General features: G+C 42.2%; 1 protein-coding gene across 1 annotated transcript in view; it reads left to right on the top strand.

The window, feature by feature from the left end:
- DNAJC11 (DnaJ heat shock protein family (Hsp40) member C11) overlaps positions 1–20,999 on the top strand; it is a 75,920-nt gene that overhangs the window by 50,124 nt on the left and 4,797 nt on the right. Inside the window, exons 5-10 of the mRNA XM_074218575.1 lie at positions 15,016–15,144; positions 16,618–16,740; positions 17,605–17,678; positions 18,808–18,997; positions 20,164–20,249; positions 20,720–20,836. Coding sequence (XP_074074676.1) covers positions 15,016–15,144; positions 16,618–16,740; positions 17,605–17,678; positions 18,808–18,997; positions 20,164–20,249; positions 20,720–20,836 — 719 coding nt within the window. The remainder of the gene's footprint in view (positions 1–15,015; positions 15,145–16,617; positions 16,741–17,604; positions 17,679–18,807; positions 18,998–20,163; positions 20,250–20,719; positions 20,837–20,999) is intronic.

Here is a 20,999-nt window from a genome sequence, read left to right on the forward strand (position 1 = left end):
TACAGGACTCAGGTGAAGCACAGAGATTGGAGGAGAGGGGGGAAATATGAGGGACTTAATGAGGATGAACTGCATGTATTCCTGCATAGAAAAATGACACTGATAATACTCATATGAACCTTCTCAGTTAATAGAGCAGGTAGAGGGAGCTTTTATAGTTGAAGCACAGGAGAAAGCTGAATTTGAAGATAAAATATGGTGTAAAAATGGAGTCAACAGAAAAAAGGGAAATGTAATGGGAGAAAAAAAAGGAGAGGGGGAATAGGCCAAGATATCTCATATAATAAGATTTTTCTTTATTACAATGAGCTATTGCAATGATATGGAAGGGGGGAAAGCAAGGGGGAATGAGGGAATCTTCACTCTCATCAGAGGTGGCTATGAGAGCAAACAGCATATATACTCGATGGGGTATAGACATCTGGAGTAAGAAGGAGGGGGGAGCAGGGGGAAGGGGGGGGGTGTGAGTGATGGAGGAGAGGATGGGCCATGGGGGGAGAGTGGTCAGATATAATACATTTTCTTTTTTACTTCTTAGAAGGCCTGTCCAGGACCATAGGGCCAGGTGGATGCTGGGCCTAAGGGGTGGTATAGGGGCTCAGGGCCTCTTGGCCCTAGAGCTGGGGATCTGTCTGCTGCGCCACTCAGCTACCCTACAGCAGAGTCAGAGTGAAAGGAGAGAGAAAATATAGTACATGGTAGTGGAGAAATAAGAAAGGAGGGAGTTGTGATCAGCAATGGCAAATGGTGGAAAAATATCGAAGTAACTTCTGCGATAGACTTATCATAAAGAATGTGATCTACCCATAACAGAGTTGTTGCTGTTGGAACAAAGACTCAAGCACATCTTTTACTATTATTATTATTTTGGGGGGGTGCAGGGCAAATGGGGCTGGGTGGCCTGTCTGGGGCTGCATAGCAGGGTGATCCTTGGGTGTCTGAGGCCGGATTTGGACCTAGGTGCTCGTGGCTCAAGGGCAGTGCTCTGTCCGCCACCCAGCCACCCCTACTATTATTACTATTTTATTTTATTTTGGGTCTTTTTTTTTCCTTTTTTTGGTTTTTGCAGGGCAGTGGGGTTCAGGTGGCTTACATGTCACACAGCTGGGTGATTGTTGGGTGTATGGGGCTGGATGTGGGCTTGGGTGCTCATGGCTCCAGGGTTGGTGCTCCGTCCACTGAGCCACCTGGCCATACCTACAATTATTACTATTATTTTTTTAATTTTAATTTTTTTTTCTCTCCCCTTTATTGCTCAAGCGAGTCTATGTTTATGGGGGGAGGGGTATTTTGTTTCCTCTTAAATAAGAATATTTTATTAATGTATAAAAAAGCATTTGCACAAAAATGAGAATAAATAGTAAATAAAAATTTAAAAAAAAGAATATGTATCAACATTCAAAAAAAAATATTCTGCATCAGCAAGGATAAGTCCTGTATCTGTCTCATGCATGCTTTTTGACCAAGAACCAGTCATATCATGCTCAGAGTAGTGAAAATCTTCCTAAATTATAGATGAATTAAGAATGCTTTTATGGGGGTGGCTAGGTGGCATAGTGGATAAAGCACAGGCCCTGGAGTCAGGTGTACCTGAGTTCAAATTCAGCCTCAGACACTTAATAATTACCTAGCTGTGTAGCCTTGGGCAAGCCACTTAACCCCATTTGCCTTGCAAAAACCTAAAAACAAAAAACAAAAAAAAGAATGCTTTTATGCCCACACCAATAAAATCAAAGGTCCTGATCCTTAGCCCACTCAAAAAATGTCGGTGTATTAGTCTATAGTTTTATTTCTGTTTGAACTCTTCCTTCTGGAGTAATCAAAATTATTTTGATCTCATAAGGAATTTTGTTAGATGTCTTCTTTCTCTATTTTAGCAAATAGTTTATTTAGTATGGAATGGTTTGTTTTTCAAAAGTTTGATGTAGGGGCGGCTAGGTGATGTAGTGGATAAAGCACCAGCCCTGGAGTCAGGAGTACCTGGGTTCAAATCCAGTCTAAGACACTTAATAATTACCTAGCTGTGTGGCCTTGGGCAAGCCATTTAACCCTGTTTGCCTTGCAAAAACCTAAAAAAAAAAATAAAATATTTGATGTAGTTTACTTATAGATCAATCTGGACAAAGAGTATTTTTTTTCTGTAGGAGTTCAATGATAACTTTTCCACTTCTCTTTCTGATATTGACTTGTTTATATTCTTTACTTACTGTTTTGTCAGTTTGAGTATTTTATATTTTTGTGAAGTTTATTCAGTACTTTTAAATTATCATTTTTTGTTGACAGAAATAAATACACTGCCACTTATTTTCTCCACAGAATTAGCAGTCAGTTAGTATTTCTAAAGCCCTTTCTTTGTTCCTGGTATCATGCTGTATGCTCGGGATACAAAGGGAAAATCACAGCAGTCCCTGCCCTCAAGAAATTGCCATCCTTATGGGGGAGACAATTGTATGCTCAAAAATATAGACTAGACACACCCAAAGCCAACACACAGTAACCTTGAGTGCAAAGGAACTGGTGAGTAGGGGGGCCAGTAAAGGTCCCCTGAAGAAATATCAAAGGGATAATTTATAGATTTGGAGGAATAAAAAGTTAAGAGTATCAAAGCACATCATGGGAAAAGTGTATCTAGGGACTGGCACTATCAGATTTAACATGATGTTATAAAACTATCAGGTACTAGATAAAAAGTAGAAGACCATTAGTAGAAGAAATCAATAAGCAGGTCTGAAAAATAAACATGCACAGCAGTCTAGTGATGTTAATTGGTGGTTGTTGATTCATTATTTTGATACTACACTACTAAATGGATAAACAGTATAGATGCAAAACAATCATAGTTTGTTTTTTTTTAGAGAATGTATGCATAGGAAAATAATTTGTGGCCAGACCTTGAATGGAAGAGATCAGAAAGGATTATCTCGATAACATAAAATGAAAAGGGTTGCATAATAATAATATTTATGTACAAATTTAAGTTTGTGAAGTGATTTGCACATTTTATCTCAATTGATCTTAAATCAAAGATATTGAGGAAACCTTTTGAAAACTCAGACTTATACAGTTAGAATTGACATAACTCTCTGGTCAGCCATTCTAATGTTATAGATAAGTGATTATATGATAGCAACAGTTTTCAGAAGAAGAAATATAAATTATCAATAACAACATGAAACTTTGTTTAAAATCACAGAGAAATAGATATTAAAACAGCCCAAAGTTATCTACCTCACCTACTTCAAGTTAGCAAAGATGGTAAAAGATGACAAAACTCATTAATTGTGCTAATTCACTGCTATTAGTACTGTGAATTGATTCACCTAGTCTTGGGAAATAGTTTGAAATTATGTAAGAAAAGTTGCTAAATTGGGGGCGGTCAGGTGGCACTGTGGGTAGAGAGCACTGGCCCTGGAGTCAGGAGTACCTGAGTTCAAATTTGGCCTTAGACACTTACTAATTACCTAGCTGTGTGGCCTTGGGCAAGCCACTTAACTCCATTTGCCTTGCAAAAACCAAAAGAGAGAGAGAGAGAGAGAGAGAGAGAGAGAGAGAGAGAGAGAGAGAGAGAGAGAGAGAGAGAGAGAAGAAAAGTTACTAAATTGAACCAGAAATTCCAGTAATGGTACTATATCTCCAATGAGACTATTGACACCAAACAAAATGTTCTGGATTTAGTGCCAAGTGAATAAATTAAAGCAAAAATAACAATAAATAGTTGTTGTTACTATTTTACTATCAACATTAAGGGACACAGACTCTACTCAAGCCAGTCTGTGAGCTTGGACCAGATAGGCCTGTAGCTTCTCAATATCCTTCCCAAATTGCAGTACTCTGAACTGAACCTAGAGTCCAGATTTAGCCCTAACAAGGTAGAGGCAGCAGGCTTGTCACCTGTCCAGCCTAGGCCACTAGTTCTCTTTGTATTAAGACAGAGTTGGCAGCCATATCACACGTTGACTGATTTGAGCTTAAAGTACACCAAAAGGCCCAGGTCTTTTTTCAGATGAACAGTTGCCTAACACTCACCACCCTGTTCTTGGGAAATTAACTTTTTTAATCCAAGTAGAGGGTTTGAGATTTTTCCTTATTTAATTAATTCTTCTTCCCTGAAGTCCACTGTTGTAGCCTGTCAGTCTTCTCTTGATTCCACTCATTGCCTGCTTGTTGCCAGCCCCTTTCCACTTGAGGTCATCCGCAGATTTGGTTGACATACTCTCTGCTTTTGTTTAAGTCTGATAAAAGCTATTGAACATCACAGGGCCAAAGACAGGTTCCAGTGATTCTATTAGAAGATCCAAGAAAAGGTTCCAAGAAAAACTCAAACTGATAAATGGCAACATTCTGAATCTACCTGATTGTATTATTGTTTAATTCAACTCTTTGTTTTTTCCACAAAAATAACATTACAGACTTTGTCAAATGGCTTTGCTAAGATCTAGATGAAGTTTATTTGGTGTCCCCCTGTCTATCGGTCTAGTAACTCTGTCTAACATGTTCAAAATAATTTGTCATTTTTCTTTCCCAAATCTTTCCCTTTCTCAAATTTCCCTGTTACCTTCTCCAGCATTACTCTAGTTACCCAAGGTCACCACTTCAATATCATCCTCAGCTCCTCACTCTTATTCATCCTATATATCCAGCCTTTTTCTACCTTCCCTTCTCTTCATTCGCCCAGCCCCCTGATGCAGCCTCTCATTACCTCTCACCTGGACTATTGCAATAGCCTTCTGTTTGGACTCCCTGCCTCAAGTCTCTTCCCAGCCAGAGAAGATAATGTGATCCATCTTAAGAATGACCTGCTGTCATCTGCCTGACTGTCTCAGAACATGTCTGGAATGATGTATTCCAATTACAGGTCCCACTTTGCCAAGTGCATCTAAAGCTAAGTCACAGGATCTTCAAAACCTCAGAGGCCATCTAGTTCAACCTGTGGGACTTGTCAGCAACCAGCGTGATGAGACTAACCCATATGATATGAAGGAACTGGAGATGTTTAGCTGAGATATAAGAAGATTTAGGAAAAACAATGGTTTTATTCAAGTGACTTTATAGGTCACAAATGGAAAATTTGTTCTGCTTGCCCCCCAGAGAACAGATTTAGTAACAGTGGGTGGAAATTGCCAGGGCATGTTTCAGCTTAATCTAAGGGGGGGAACCCTAACAGCTTTCCAAAACAGGAATGGACTGCTTAGGGAGATCCTGAATTCTCTCTTACTGAAGATCTCCCATTGTAAGCTGAATAACTCTTTGTCAGGATTTTATAGAAGTTATTACTGTTCAGGTACAGGGAAATTCCTCCCAGTTCTGAAATCCTTTATCTGAAAAATGAGGTTTTTTCATTCTTTCTCCTAGATTTTTATTTTAGTATATTGTAGTATGCTTACTTTAAGAGTAGTGAGTTAATTGGTGGCATCACCAGGTCACTGTGATTTTAAGCCTTGCCCTCTCTAATCCTCCAGAAACTAGTCATGGGCCATACAACTCTGAATTCAAGATATAATAGCAAAGAGGTTGCCAAATTATAATAGAGGATGATATATTTTAAAACATAACTTGAACTCTTTGGATGCTGCTGTGTGGAACTTGGCAGTCAGTATAGGTATATGAATTCATTCTCTGGGGATTTGAAGAAGGGACAAAGCCCTTATCTCTTGTTGTGACTTGGTAGAAAATGTACTCTGTTACCCCACTCATCATGCACTGTATAGAAAGAGGAATTTTCTAAGTCTTTCAGAATTTCACCAGCAGGGGGGTGGAAGTATAATGAAGCAGATTCCCACAGCTCAGATGAAGTGGAAAGTCTCAGGAAGAGGATGCCTGCAGAGCCAATCGAAAAGCCAGTGCCCAGCTCAACAGCTGATGCTTCTAGGCTTTTGACTTGGGTTCTTTTAAGTAAAAAAGTTTCCGGTATTTGGGAGGACCGGAGACTTCTGGCCAGTAGGGATAATCTAGAGACCTTAAGTGATAACAGAAATAGCCTACATGAGACCTTCAGACAAAAAGGAATTAACTTTTAAAACTTTTTTAATTTTTAAATAAAATACCTTTTGAGATGATTGTATAACAATAGTGATTTAACTAGGAATTCTTTGTAGAGAAAATGATTTTATGCTGATCTTGAAGGCTCATTATCTCCAAATGCACAGTGGAGCATTTCCAAACTGCTAGATTAGCAAGGAAATAATCAGCAGCAAATAACATTTCTCTCTCTGTGTGATTTGTAAACCTGTTTCATAAAGATAACAGAACCTCGGTATTAGGAAGGACTTATCATATGCCTGTTAGACATGTGACCATGAACAAGTCACTTCGTATGTCTAAACCAGAGTTTTCTTACTTATTAAAAGAGGAAAATAGTGCTGTTGCTGCTTACAGGGCTGCTGTGTGGGAAAAACACTTCAAGTCCCATGTAAATGGGAGTGAGTGATGTAGCCGTGGAATCTTACCCAGATCTGAGTAGGAATTCTTTCGATAACATACCTGACAAGGGCTCATCTCTTCTGATTGGAAACCTCCATTGAGGGCAAACTTAGCACTTCCCAAAGCCTTATTACACTTTTGAACAGTTCTGATTATAAAGGTCTTCCTTGCATCAAACCTGAACCAACCGCTGTCCCAAACTGCTCTTGGTTCAACCCTCTGGGATCAAGAACTGTGAGTCTGAAAACCCCCCTCTGACCACAGTCTTCCCCATATGCTGCTTTCCTCCTCCTGCTCCTGCTCCTGCTCTTCTTTTCTCTTCTACTCCTCTAGCTTGACCTGCCTCCCAATCCCATCCTACCACTTCTGTTATCTTTCTTCTCTTCATAGTTTTGACTCTCTAGTTCAGCAGTTGAGTCATTATCCCTCCACCTTTGAATCTCTTGTATCTTGTTTTCCCACCATTTATAGACTTCCAGTCCTTAACCTTGGATGGCCTTTTCATCTACCTTCTCTTCTTCTGAGCTCTTGAACAATGCTGAGGGAAGTCAAGGCCCTGAGTCTACTACATTCTTGTTTTTTAATTTCACTGTGCCCTTACTGCTTCACATCTGTTCTCTTCATCTCGTATTGATTCTCCATCATATGAGCCATAGTGGCTCTTTAAAACTTTTTTTTTTTAGATTTTTTGCAAGGCAATGGGGTTAAGTGGCTTGCCCAAGGCCACATGGCTAGGTAATTATTAATTGTCTGAGGTCAGATTTGAACTCAGGTACTCCTGACTCCAGAGCTGGTGCTCTATCCACTGCGCCACCTAGCCTCCCCAAAGCTTTCTCTTTTCTTGAAGCCCTGATACCAACCCAATCCTGCTCTCTCTGAGGATGACTGCCTCTTGTGCTTTACTGAGAAATTGAGGCCATCTTCCTTTTTTTTTATTTTTGCAAAGCAGTGGGATTAAGTGACTTGCCCAAGGTCATACAGCTAGGTAATTATTAAGTGTCTCAGCTCAGATTTAAACTTGGATCCTTCAGACTCGAGGGCCAGAACTCTATCCACTGTGCCACCTAGCTGCCCCTCTTCCTTTTGATTTTAAACAATTATTTGTTATATGGGATAACTTTCATTTTCGAAAAAAATCAAAATCAAGCTCTTTAACCTGTGTAGCTTGCAGAGTGAAATCCTGTTTTGAAAATTGAGGGTATTTGTCCTTTTCCAGTCCTCTAATAACTATCCTATTTTCCCCAATCTTTGAGAGATTAGTCAGAGGCTCAGTAAACATTATTTAATTGATCAACAGTTAATTTGATCAGCACACATATATTGCTTCTTCTTTTAGACCCTCGGGGGGTTTATCTGAGCCTGGCAATTTCAACTCATGGACAGCTTGGTGATTTCTTACTTTCTCATCATTTATCTTGGATACAACTTCTCCCTTTTCTAGTTTTAAGTGTCATATTCCTAGCTCCTGTCCTAGAGACTGAAGTGGCTTTTCTATTTGCCTAGACTAACCCCTCTGCTTTTGAACTTGATCCCATTCCCACTTGTCTTCATCAGAAAACTTTCTTCATCATCTTCAATTTATTCCTGGTTAATGACTCTTTCTCTGCTATCTGCAATCATCTAGGACTTTGCAGTCCTTAAAAAATTACTTCATCCAGTGAACCTTTTCTTGGTCCTTATCCTTGTAGACTTTTCTTGAAGCTTTTGACATTGTTGACAGCCCTCTCCTCCCTTGTCTTTCTTGACACTGGGTTTGGCCTGGTTTTTCTCCTACCTATCCACATGCCTAGCAGCATTTCCTCTGCATTGCTGCCCACCCTGCTGGCTCCCTAGCTTCCTTCTTAGGCTCAGCTTAGGGGTCTCGAGTGTTGTCTTTATCTGACTTTCCGTTGTCCCCATTACTCCCTGTCTTCTAATAAGTTTGTTGCCCCCAGTGCTTTACTCTCCATAGTAGAATATAATCTCCAGATATAAACTACCATTTTAGTACCCTGCATGTAATATATATTTAATAAATGTTTATTTTATTTGTTTTTAATTACTTGAAGACACCTATTTATATCACTTTCTAATCCTTTGTTTCAGGTTCATTTTTCCTAATTTCTTTAGCTGTTTTCCTCTTGTCTTAATTTCTGGTTGTCTTGCCATTTGTGGTCCCCTTGCTCTCCAGATTCCCCTGTATGTCAGTGGGGTGATCGGAGTGAATGTTTTTTCTATTTGTCAATTTTGCTGAATTTTTTCTCATCTACCTCTTGTTTTCTCTTTCCTTAATTCTTTGATATAATTGGTATAAGAAAGAAATTTGGTCAAAGATTAAAAATAAAAATGTGTATTTTTAAATTTATTTATTTTATTTAAGTTAATGGAGTTAAGTGACTTGGCCAAAGGTCTCATACAACTAGGCAATTATAAGCATCTGAGGCCAGATTTGGACTCAGGTTCTCCTGACTCCAGGACCAGTGCTCTATCCACTCTGCCACCTAGCTGCCCCAAATATATATTTTTAAAAATCACATCTGGTTAGTTTTGATCCATCATTTCAACATTTTAGTATCTTTGCTTCTTGACCATGTTATATATTAGCTATCATCCCTTCCCCCTCACTGCATCAACTACAAATTTGGAAGCATCCCATCTGGGTCTCCATTGCAGTTATTGATCTACACAAAAATCCTGGAGCACTCCCTGAGAGCATAGCCCCTTCACCCTGACATCATTTCTGGTCACTGTTCTTTGAGCACAACCCCTCAGAATGGACTGTCTTTTAAGTCAGGCTTTGTCTTATCTTTGGATCCTCTATCTCTTCCACAAAGTTAGCATGAGAGACTGTCCAGTGCTTGACTGAAATCCAAGTTGAGTTTGGTTATGGAATTTCTGTCTTCTACGAATCTAATGATCCCGTCAACAAATGGAAATGAGCTAGATCTGCCATGCCTTGTTCTGGTAAAGGTGTGTGAACTGTCATAGCCACAGTCACATGCACATGCATACATGCAGTCACCACTTTGGTTCTCTTTCCCTACCTCATGCCTTGGCACAAGCTAGACCTTTTCCTCCTCAGCTTCTTCATCTTTGACTCTTAGAATCTTTACTCTTCTTCAGCTCACCACATCTACTCCAAACCTGTTATGTTCCTTCTTTGACCTTCCTCTAGACCCCAACATGGACTTCGAAAATCTTTTTTTTATTGTCAATTGTATTCAAAATATCTTTTTTTTTTTTGGTTGTTGTTGCAGTCTTTTGCAACAACTTCAGCTCATAGCATGAAGTCCAAGTTGGTTAGCAGTTCTCTATCTCCACTCTGTCTCTTTGGTTACCTCTCTCTCTTTTCTTCCTCACCACAGTTGTTTCTCTTGGATTTTTTAGAATGTTGTGGGGGGGTGTTAATTTTATTTTTATTTAAGGCAGTGGGGGTTAAGTGACTTGCCCAAGGTCACACAGCTAGGCAGTTATTAAGTTTCTGAGTTCAGATTTGAACTCATGTCCTCTATTCACTGCACCATCTAAGCTGCCCCTCAGAATGTCATTCTTGAGATCATTCTGCCCCTCTCAGAGTGATTTCCCTCTTACAGTTTTAGACTGGGATTCTATGGACCATGGAGTTCTCTGAACTCAAGATAATGATATTTTAAAATGACCATGGAAAGTACAAAAATGTTCACCTTTCATTTTCTTTAGATGTAATTATTAAGTGAAGAAGCAACCAAAGAATAGAATAGGCAAGTTTTGGTTTTCTTCCTCCATTGAAGGGCCTGTTTGATATCCTCCATGGGATATAGACTAAAGAGTATCTCTTTTATGTAATGATTTTTCTTTAATAACCCAAGAAAAGATGGGGCACAAAAATAGGCCAGAGTAATGCGGAGAAAAGGAATATTTGGTAATAAGTGCTGTTACCATATTTAGTGAGGGCTTACTCCATACACAGTACCGAAGTCTATTCAACTTGACCTTTTCCTCTTCTTCTTGACCATTCCCTTCAGCAGATTTAAAAAGTGCTTTTCACTGGCATTGTGAAAATCCCTCTGCTCTCCCCCAGTCTGCAAACCATCCCTAGAGTGGTTCTGCCACACCCTCGCCTCTCTAGCTGGAGGCGGGGGGCAGGGGGGCACAGATGCTCCCTTTTGCAGAGTTAGAGCGCTCTGTGGTATGGCACCAGTGTGAAAATCACCATGACAGCCACAGTGCCAGAAGACTTCAGGGAACTGTTAGGAGAGGGGTCAAATGGCATTCTCCTCCTCCTGGACCAGGCTGGATTATCCTAACTACTTTTTGAATCATTCTCCTCTCTTTGTAGAGGTAGGTAGGGGTGGTGAGCACTGCACAGATGCTTTCAAGATGTGGTCAAAGTTGGGGGTTGATTTTACTTACCCTTTGGGTAACTTTTTAGCAGTTTCATCCTACTTCTGCAGACCTCTGGAATTAGAGAATCTCTTTGGCTTCCTGGTCCTTCAGCTGATTCTTGCTGCAATCCCCCTGTAATTCAGGAACTGTCTTTGATATCACGACAAAGTCATTGTGGTAGAGCCTCTCCAGATTTCACTCTGGAGATCAGTCCTCAGACAGCAGAGTCCCCTCTTGAATTGAGAGCTTGTTAGGACTGGCTAGAGCTTCAGTCTGGGAGACCCCAAGGTTATTGTCTCCCACCCCTTAGCCACAGGGAGGCATCACAGTTTTAATGGAATGTGTTAATTCTGTGAGTGTGAACAAAGGGTCCTGTTTTCATAAGTACCATGATTGTCTACTAGTAGGCAAAACTAAGGTTATCAGAGAAGACTAGGGGCAGCTAGATGGCACAGTGGATAGAGCACAGGACCTGAGTTCGAATCTGACCTGAGACACTTAATGGGGAGGAGGGGAGACAGACAGACTTGCTAAAGGCTTCCATGATGGCCAGAATTTGAGCCTGAATGTCAATCAGATTAAAAACTTATGGAAGCAAGTGTGATCCAGTGGGTAAAACCCAGGTTCAATTTCATTTTTTGTATACAAAAGTCCTTGCTGTCATGCTTCCAATCGCATCAGAACTCAGACCTTATGCTTCTTACCAAACTTTTGGCCACATATTATCTTGAAGTAGAAAGTAAGTTGCAGCAACACCTAGAACCCTCTTTGGGAGGAGGGAAAGGAGAGAATGTGGCAGACCCTATACTAAGCACTTTATCCTTATTATCTGATCTTCACAATAACCCTTAGAAGGAGATGTAAAAATCTCCATTTTGCAGTTGAGAAAGTTGAAGCAGACAGAGCTGAAGTGACTTGGTCAGGGTCGCACAGCTCATAAGTGTGAGGTTTGAGACCAGAGACCCCGACTCTAGGCCCAGCTCTCCATCCTCTAGTGCACAGAATTCATCCAGTTCCCTTCCCGTGACTGGTCATTTTCACAAGGTTATTTCCTTGGACTAAATGATGAGCAGCAGCCAACAGACATCTCAGGTTCAGGCGCTTGATTTACCATTTTCTTAAGCAGACTTATTTAAATTTCATTTTATTAGAATTTCAGCATCATTGACCCTTGAGCCTTAAATCTCTCCTGAGCTTCCTCCCCCACTGTGTTTCTGTTTCCATTAGTTTCTAGAGATGCAGAGCCTCTGAAGCCGCTGGCACCACTGTTACTTTTCAGTTCTCCTGACCTTGTTTTAGGAGCAACTGCAGGATTAAGAGTGGGACGTTTGAGGCTTGAGAAATGGTTCAGTCTTGAAAGCTAAGGGGTGGTCAGTACCTCAGGGTGATGGTCACTGCAAGGTCAAAGACTCTTTGTAAGAAGTATGATCTGACACTCATTTTTGTCTCTGAAGCCATTGAAACTGAAATGAGGCAAAATGATGCAAAAAAAGCCTCTTTGTGATCATGTTCTTCTAACGTCTAAAGAGTTCTTTCAGCAGGCCAACTGAAACCAGGCCTTGTCCTGGAGTCTGGGAGAATGGGACAGGACCTCCTTGTGCACCTACAGTGTGCTACACACTTTATAAACCCTGGGAGGGAAGCACTTCTGATGGCTGAGGCCATCAGAAGAAGGAGACTTACTCAGGGTCATACAGCTAGAAAATGTCACATTCAAACCCAGGTCTGTGGTGCCCCCTCCCTTACTCCTAGCTGCTCTCACAGAACTTATATCCTATTTGGGGAAACAGTAACATCTACATTGTTCTCAAAGGAGGACCAGAATGATATCACTGCGTTAGAGTCAAGTTATGGGATGTCCAGTTCTGGTTGATCAGACCAGTAGGAGCTCAGAATGCTCTGTCACAGATTGGGCACAAATAGTCCATGTGAACATTTGGAAGATTCTCAAAATCTGCGCATCTCACATTTCTTTTGAGCTACTTCATTTCTACTTTGCTCAGAGAGCACATGGCACCTTCTCTGGTATGGGCTAATCATGTTAGATGATCCTTTGCCATTATCTCCCTTGACAGGCAATCACTTCCAAAGTTGATAAGGAAATACAAAATATACAAATATTATATTATGTGTAGATCTGTAGACATGTAAAATAAATTCAAAGTAATTTTAAGAGTCACTTAGAACTGGGGGGATTTTACCAGTTAGGAGTTGAGCCTTGATGAGAGGTGGGAGTGTAGGAAGAGTGCATCCCAGACATGGTTGACAAAGACACAGGACTGTTTGTCCTTCATTATTAAAGACCACAACATGAAGGAGATGATGCCACGATAAGCACATGAATTGAATTTGAATGAGGGGGCTGCTATACTAAGTCACCAGCCTCACTTTCTCTTCCAGAGCAATCTGGGTCCAGCGACCAGATATGGACCAGTACTACTGGAGATTGCCATGGAATTTTTTAATTTTGAGTTTCAAATTCTCTTCCTCCCAACTCTCTCCTTGAGAAGGCAAGCAATTTCATTTCAATTATATGTATGAAGTCTTGCAAAGTATTTCCATATTAGTCATGTTGCAAAAGAAAACATAAAACAATACAAATAAAGTTTTGCAGAGTATGCTTTAGTCTGCATTCAGACTTCACTCTCTCTACAGATGGAATAGCATTTTTTGTCATAAGTCCTTTGGAATCCTCTTGGATCTGTCTTGATCAGAGTAGCCCAGTCTTTCACAGTTGATCATCTTTACAATATTGCTGTTGCTATGCACAGTGGTTTCCTAGATCTCCTCACTTCACTCTGCATCTGTTCATATAAGTCTTCCCAGGTTTTTCTGAAGCCATCTCACTTGTTTATTTTGTGGTTTTGTAATCCTGCATTTGGGAACATGGCATTTGATTCCCTAAGTTACCCACTCTCCCAACCCTGTCAAAATTTAAATTGCAACTATGAGCAATTGTACTCTTTGAAAATAGAATAGTAAATTTTGAGTCTTGGGAACTTGGGATGAAAGTGTTACCCACTTCCAGGGGAAGGAGATGACATGATAAACTGAGAAGGCACTGTGAAGCAAGGTTATTTTCCTTTTGGACAAAGCTAGTTCAGGAATTTGTTGGGTGTTTTTTTGTTTTGTTTTGTTTTGTTTTTAGGTTTTTGCAAGGCAATGGGATTAAGTGGCTTGCCCAAGGCCACACAGCTGGGTAATTATTGAGTGTCTGAGGTCGGATTTGAACTCAAGTACTCCTGACTCTAGGGCCGGTGCTCTATCCACTGCGCCACCTAGCTGCCCCAGGAATTTGTTTAACTTAATTAATTAACTTAATTTGACTTCAGCTCTGTCTGCTTCAACTTTCTCAACTGCAAAATGGAGATTTTTACATCTCCTTCTAAGGGTTATTGTGAGGATCAGATAATAAGGATAAAGTGCTTAGCATAGGGTCTGCCACATTCTCTCCTTTCCCTCCTCCCAAAGAGGGTTCTAGGTGTTGCTGCAAAAGACATTTTGTTTTATAATGACTATCCATTTGCAGTGAGTTTTGTTTTGATGCTTTCTCAATGAGGGATGTGGGAGTGCAGCCTCAAAAATTGTATTTTATTTTTAAAATAAGATATCATGTTGGAGTGGAAAGAATCTAGACCTTGGAGTTAGGCCTGGCTTTGAATCAGTCTCAGGCTGTGACAGTTCCTTAGCTATGTTGACCCTGGTTTGTGCAAAGTCTTTTCACCTTCTGAGCCTCAACTTCTTTATCTTTGAGACGAGGGTGATAAGACTTAAGACTGTGATGAAAACCCTCTTTTAAACCCTTGAAGCTCTACATGTGAGGCATTCTCAAGTTATCCAACATGTTTCTCACCTGTGAAATAAGGTGGTTGGTCTTATGGAACTAGAGCAGGAAGGGACCTGAGAGTGGTTGGGGCAGCGCTCCCATTTTGCCAATGAGGAAAGTGAGTCTGAGAAGTAACTTGTCCAAGTCAGACCAAGCTCAGGCTACAGTTCAAACTCTAATTCCAGCTCAGCTTCTCCTCCTGCATCAGTTCAACTCTCATGTCTAGATTTCTTGATGACTACCAGTTTCCTCATCTGGAACTGTGAGCTCTGTGCTTGTGAGAAGCTATGATGCAGCATGGTGCACTGTGCCAGCACCCCAAACGATTATGGAGGAGCTGCTGAGAGAGCTTTGTTCTCTTGTTCTCTGGCTGGGCCCATGAAACACTTTTCATTTTATTTAACACTTGATTTTCCCATCTCCAGGGAACCATCAGCGTTGGAGTAGATGCCACTGACCTCTTTGATCGCTATGATGAGGAATATGAAGATGTCCCCGGCAGCGGCTTTCCTCAGATTGAGATTAACAAGATGCACATCTCCCAATCCATCGAGGTGAGCCAGGGGAGGGGGGGAGAGCTAAAGGAGAGAGCACAGTGCTCAACCCCCTCAGCCTCAGGAGTGATGGGGAGGGTGAGAGCTGACATCTACACGATCCCTACTGTGTGTGTAGGCTGAGAGCTCTCTGCAAATAGGGTCTCACCTGATCCTCACAGCACCTGGGAGGAAACTAAGGCAGACAGAGTAAGGGATTCACCCAGGGTCACACTACTAGGAAGTACCAGAGGCCAAATTTGAACCCAAAGGCCCTGTGCTCTCTCTGTAGCTATACATATTATTGCACTATGTAACTAATATTGTTTTTATATGTTTAAATATTACATATTGGGTATTTCTAATTTTATATTTAAAACATAAATAAAAAACAAAAGCACTGTGGTTATAGCTGAATTTGGTGATGGTAACAGTTTTAATAGGTGCACATATTTGAACTAAATCCTTCAATAAGAATCTACTATGTGCTGGGCACCCAAGATACAAAGACATTCTACTGAGGGAAAATATGATAAGCCAGTATGAACATATCAAACATATGTCCACTAAAATGGCAGATGACCTTGGGACTGCTCTGCCTGGCACCTAGTTGCTGGGCATGGTTCCAGTGATGGTCAGCTTATAAACTATAAAGAGTCTCCTTTACCATTGCAGAGAGTGAGACTTGACAGTATAAGTGACTGACCTCCATGCCACAGGCAGGAGTGGCAGGGCCCGGATTTGAATCCAGGTCCTTTGTACCCAATTGCCTCCCACTATACAAGTCTGAGTCTGTGGCGAATGCTCCTATGTAACAAATGTCTGTGAGTGGTTTCCCTTGGATATCCACCAGCCCCGTTCCTGAGGTCACTATAATTCAGTTGCCTGAGCTATAATTTATGCCTAGGTGAAGAGGCAGCATCTTAAAGAATTGAGGGTAGGCCTATGAATCAGGTCTTCCTTGCTACCTAGACTGACTGTGTGATTGGCAAGTTCCTGCCTCTGGCAGCTCTTGAAAACCATCCGATACCCACAGCTGCTGATCTGCTTTAGGGTGAGAGATTTCAGTGGAGGGAATTTTCCATCCCAGCAAAATCATAGAGCTAATCGTAGAAAAACAAATGGAATCACTGTTCTGCAAGAGGTCCATCCAGAGGGCTGGGTCAGCATTCTGATTTGAGGAAGCTGATGGTCCTCCTCGAGGCATCCAGAAACCCTGGAGAGGCCTCGCCCCTTCCTGAGCTGGGCAACTCTTACAGTAGGCTTCCCATAGCCTTGTCAAGTTGGAATATAAAAGGTATGCATGATGTAGTGACACGGTGGTCCCAGGAAGTCCAATTAGCCTGAGGAAAAAAGAAAGCAGTTTAGGCGATCCCACTTTGCTGATCTGAAGATCATCTGCCGATTTGCCTGTGTATTTATGACATATTCATTAGGCTGCTAGGATAGGAACTGCTTATAGCTTTGGTTCATCCAGCAAATGTTGTTTCCCAGGCTCCCTTAACAGCAACAGACACAGCCATCCTCTCTGGAAGCCTCTCGACCCAGAATGGGAATGGAGGAGGCTCCATCAACTTCGCCCTCCGGAGAGTGACCTCTGCAAAGGGTTGGGGAGAGGTAAGAGTGGTCAGTTGGGCCAGGCTTTATTTTTGCCCACCACAGACTGTGTGTTGGCATTGTCCAGTGTCTTGTTTGGTGGAGACCATTTTGTGCAGTAAAAGTCACCCCAAATGGTCAGAGAGTAGCCACACAGAGGACCGAGAGCAGGTTCTAAGCTCCAGGAAGGAACCTAAAGGACCATAAACATTACTTCAGGTCTACTGGCCATGCTGAACGAATTTCTTAATTCTAGAAAAGAAAAAACTAACCTCCAGAAACTGAGCTATGTCATAATGCACATCTTTTTAAGCAAACACCTAGACACTGATCTATTTTCCTTATGAAAGTCAGGACAAGTGAGGATTTGCATCCACCCAGTGGAAGTTCATCAGTGCTTTCTACTGACTGTAGTGGGCAGCAGCAGCACCTTAAAATTCCTCCAGGGCAGGGACAGTGATCACCAGAGTGATCATGCCTTTGCTGAACTGCCCTGCCATTGGTCTTTCATACTTGTCCCCCAAAAAAGTGCCCCCTGGTACCCGTGGGCTCTGCAAACAGCCACAAGGACCGACCAAACAAAAAAGACACAGGCCAGTGGAGTCTGTGGAGTGTCCAGATCAGGAAAACTGCAGGTGGTGGCAGCTTCTCTGCTTCCCAAGGGAGGCTGCCCGCTTGTCTTGGCTTCTTCTGGGTTTTGATGTCTGCTCTCCTCATTGAATCCCTGGAAAAGAACCCTGAAAGAATGAGGAAGGTGGGACATGGGGGATGGTGTCTTACAGCTGAGAAGATTGAGGCCCCTTTAGTAAGGGGCTGTCTATATGCAACCTTGGTAGCAGCTGAAAGATAAACATCTCTAACTTTTCTTCCTTTCTATTTAAACAGTTTGAATTTGGAGCTGGAGACCTTCAAGGCCCTTTATTTGGCTTAAAGCTGTTTCGTAATCTTACACCAAGATGGTAAATTTAATATAATGTCATCATGTTTTGTTGTTCCTTGTGGATTTAGAATTATGGTTTCTTATTCCTATTGCTTCAGATGGTGCCAGGCAAGTGGTAGGTGCAATAGACATTTATTGAATTGAATTGATTGCAGTGAATCAGTGAATCATTTGAGATGATTCTGCTAACCACGAGAAGGTGGTTTTCTTGGGGGGGGTTTTGACCTAAGGAAAACATTTGTTCCATACTAGTGGTTTCTGTAGCCATTCTTTTTTTTTTTTTTTTTTTTTTTTTTTTGCAAGGCAAATGGGATTAAGTGGCTTGCCCAAGGCCACACAGCTAGGTAATTATTAAGTGTTTGAGACTGGATTTGAACCCAGGTACTCCTGACTCCAGGGCCAGTGCTTTATCCACTGCGCCACCTAGCCACCCCCTGTAGCCATTCTTAATTGTCAGATATATTTATATCAAAGCCTTAATAGAGAGGCAGCATTAGGTGATAGAAAAAGTGATGATGGTCCTGGAAATAGAAGTCCTCAATTTGAATTCTCCCTGCTTGGTCCCGCTAGAGTCCATTTGTAAGCTGCCTCACTGCCTGCCCAACTACTTTCCTCATTAGTAAAATGAGGTAGGCAGGCTAGCCTACCAAGCTCCCTTTCAGATTTATAATCTATCTGTGATCCTCTGAACTGCCTACCAAGCCCCCGCCTTCTTTGCCTGGCTCTGTGAATAGAGATAGAGATAGAATAGAATGGATAAGTTTACATGCAGGCTTTGGGTACCTATTTTAATGCCATGAAATACCTCTCTGGAGCCAGAAGGTGGCACAGGTTTCCTCTTGTAAAAAAAAAAAATCTCAGTCGCAAAGAAATGTCAAAGGAAATCACAGACTTGACTGGGGATTCATATTGGAAAGTGGAGTAATGTACACTCATGAATGGGTGCCCTTGTCACTCACCCATCGGTGTAGTCTGAGGCAGCACCCACCAGGTCTAGATCCTGGGTGGCAGGACAATTGATTAAGAACCCACCCTGCAAACACTGCCTCTTTCCACCCTTGGGGCCTGTGATGAATGAAGGGCTGGTCAGTTCTGGAATCCCTAGGAAGCAAGCCTGTAGCTGATCTCTCCTGTCACTTCTTCTCCAGCTTTATTACGACAAATTGTGCTCTGCAGTTTTCATCCCGGGGAATCCGGCCCGGCCTGACCACTGTATTGGCGAGGAACTTGGATAAGAACACCATGGGCTACTTGCAGTGGCGATGGGGCATCCAGTCAGCCATGAACACAAGCATCGTCCGGGACACAAAGACCAGCCACTTCACTGTGGCCTTACAGGTAAGCTGCAGGGGAGGTTTCACTGTACAGGGGACAGAGGAACTCCAAGGGTCACCTCCTCACAGAATTCAGTGTGAGGCAGTGGTCACTGGTCCCTTTCTTGTGCCCATGTTCCCCTTTTCAAACCTAGCAGCTCAGCCTAGTGGGGAGGATGTTATATAGCTACACAGGTCATGCTATACTTCTCAAACAGCTTCTTTGGAGGATTCAAGGTGGTCACTCTTGATTTCTTATGGTGACTGGAATAAGAGCCCTCCCAAATGGAATGCTATTTAACATCTTTAGGCAGTGCCTTAGAAGAGCCTATATTCTGATAGAAACAGTCATGATCTGGAGAGTGTGGCGGGCTTTTCAGTAGCCTAGAGTTGGGGGTGCAGGCCAGTTGGGCCCAGAGCAGCTAGAGGGAGCTCACCTTTCCCAAAATGGCAGCTAGTGATCCACATATCTGTAGTGCTTCCCACATGACAGCCCAGCGAAAGAGGTAGCTTAAGTGTTATCTCCATTTTACAGATGAGGAAGCTAAGTCTCAGAGAAGGAAGGTGACTTGCCCGTGGTCACAGACCTTGTAAGTGTTGGAGCTGGGATTTGAACCAGGTCTCCTGCCTCTTAGATAGCATTAGTCCTGGCAGCTGTCACAGCTTCAAGATCCTGGGGACCCCAAAACACTCTGACCCAACACATTATGAACTGCCCATTGTTTGCAAAGGCAGAGTCTATTAAATATTAAAGATCAAGATAGGACAGAACTTGTGTCACTGGGGGGCTCACAGTCTAGTAAGGGGTCAAACCACCAATAAGAGTAACATTTAAAGATGACAGACGTACCAGAGGAGGTACAAAGGCTTTATGATGTCTAATAGGAAAGATCATTCATCGCCATTAATCAGGATGGGGTTCATAGGGGAGATAATATGTGTTAAGTTTAATCCACAGAAATTCAGTGGGAAAAGAGGGGAAGGGAAAGACCTTTTAGGCCTGGTCATTGTGAGCAAAAGTCCAGGAGCACAATAGTGTGGGTCAGACAGTGGTCCAGTTTGGTTGGAGCATAGCATGTCCAGGGGGAGTTTGTTGAAGTAAGGTTAGAAAGATGAAGTGGAGCCATACACCCAATTTTGCCAAGGAAGGCTCCATATGTCTTAACCCTTTCCCACCCTCTCTTTTCAAAGCTTGGAATCCCGCACTCCTTTGCATTGATCAGCTATCAACATAAATTCCAAGATGATGATCAGACACGTGTGAAGGGTTCTCTCAAGTAAGTTCTGACATCATCCTTGCTTCTAGCAAAGAAGCATATTGGGGCATCTCAGTGGTGCTGTGAATAAGAGCACTGACCCTGGAGTCAGGAGGGCCTGAATTCAAATCTGGCCTCAAGACACTTGATATTCACCGGTTGTGTAATCTTGAACAAGTTACTTTAACCCCATTGCCCCACGAAAAAAAAAGCAGCATGTTGGCCTAGCAGGATATTTTCTGATCAGATTGGGGGGCAGTTGGCATAAGGTACATTGTTACATGATTTGTCCAGTGGTGCCAGCTGAAATCAGTTCTGCTGGTGGAGTGAAGTGGGAAAATGTCTGTTGTAACCATGCCTGTGGGTAGGAGGGTGTCTCATTGAGAGAGAAAGTCAGCCGTCATCTTCCTTCCCCCCTCCCCATAATGAATAAAGATAATGGCTCTGAAAAGACTTTCCTGGGCTCATCCTTTCCTGTTTGGTCACCCTAGGGCTGGTTTCTTTGGAACAGTGGTAGAATATGGAGCTGAGAGGAAGATTTCTAGGCACAGTATTCTAGGAGCGACTGTCAGCGTTGGAGTCCCACAGGGTGTCTCTCTAAAAGTCAAGTAAGTTCAGTCCCAGATGGTGGCTCAGCGGCTCCCCCATGGGAGTGGGTGATTGGGTAGCTTAGCCACTGAGAGCTTTGGCAGCTCCCCTGGACACTGGGAGCCTGGGAGTGGGAGTTCCTGCATTTGTCCAGTAGGTGGTGCCAGAGCCCCAAAAGTGAAC

Source organism: Macrotis lagotis, chromosome 1 (assembly GCF_037893015.1).
Source record: "Macrotis lagotis isolate mMagLag1 chromosome 1, bilby.v1.9.chrom.fasta, whole genome shotgun sequence".
Lineage (NCBI taxonomy): Eukaryota > Metazoa > Chordata > Mammalia > Peramelemorphia > Peramelidae > Macrotis > Macrotis lagotis.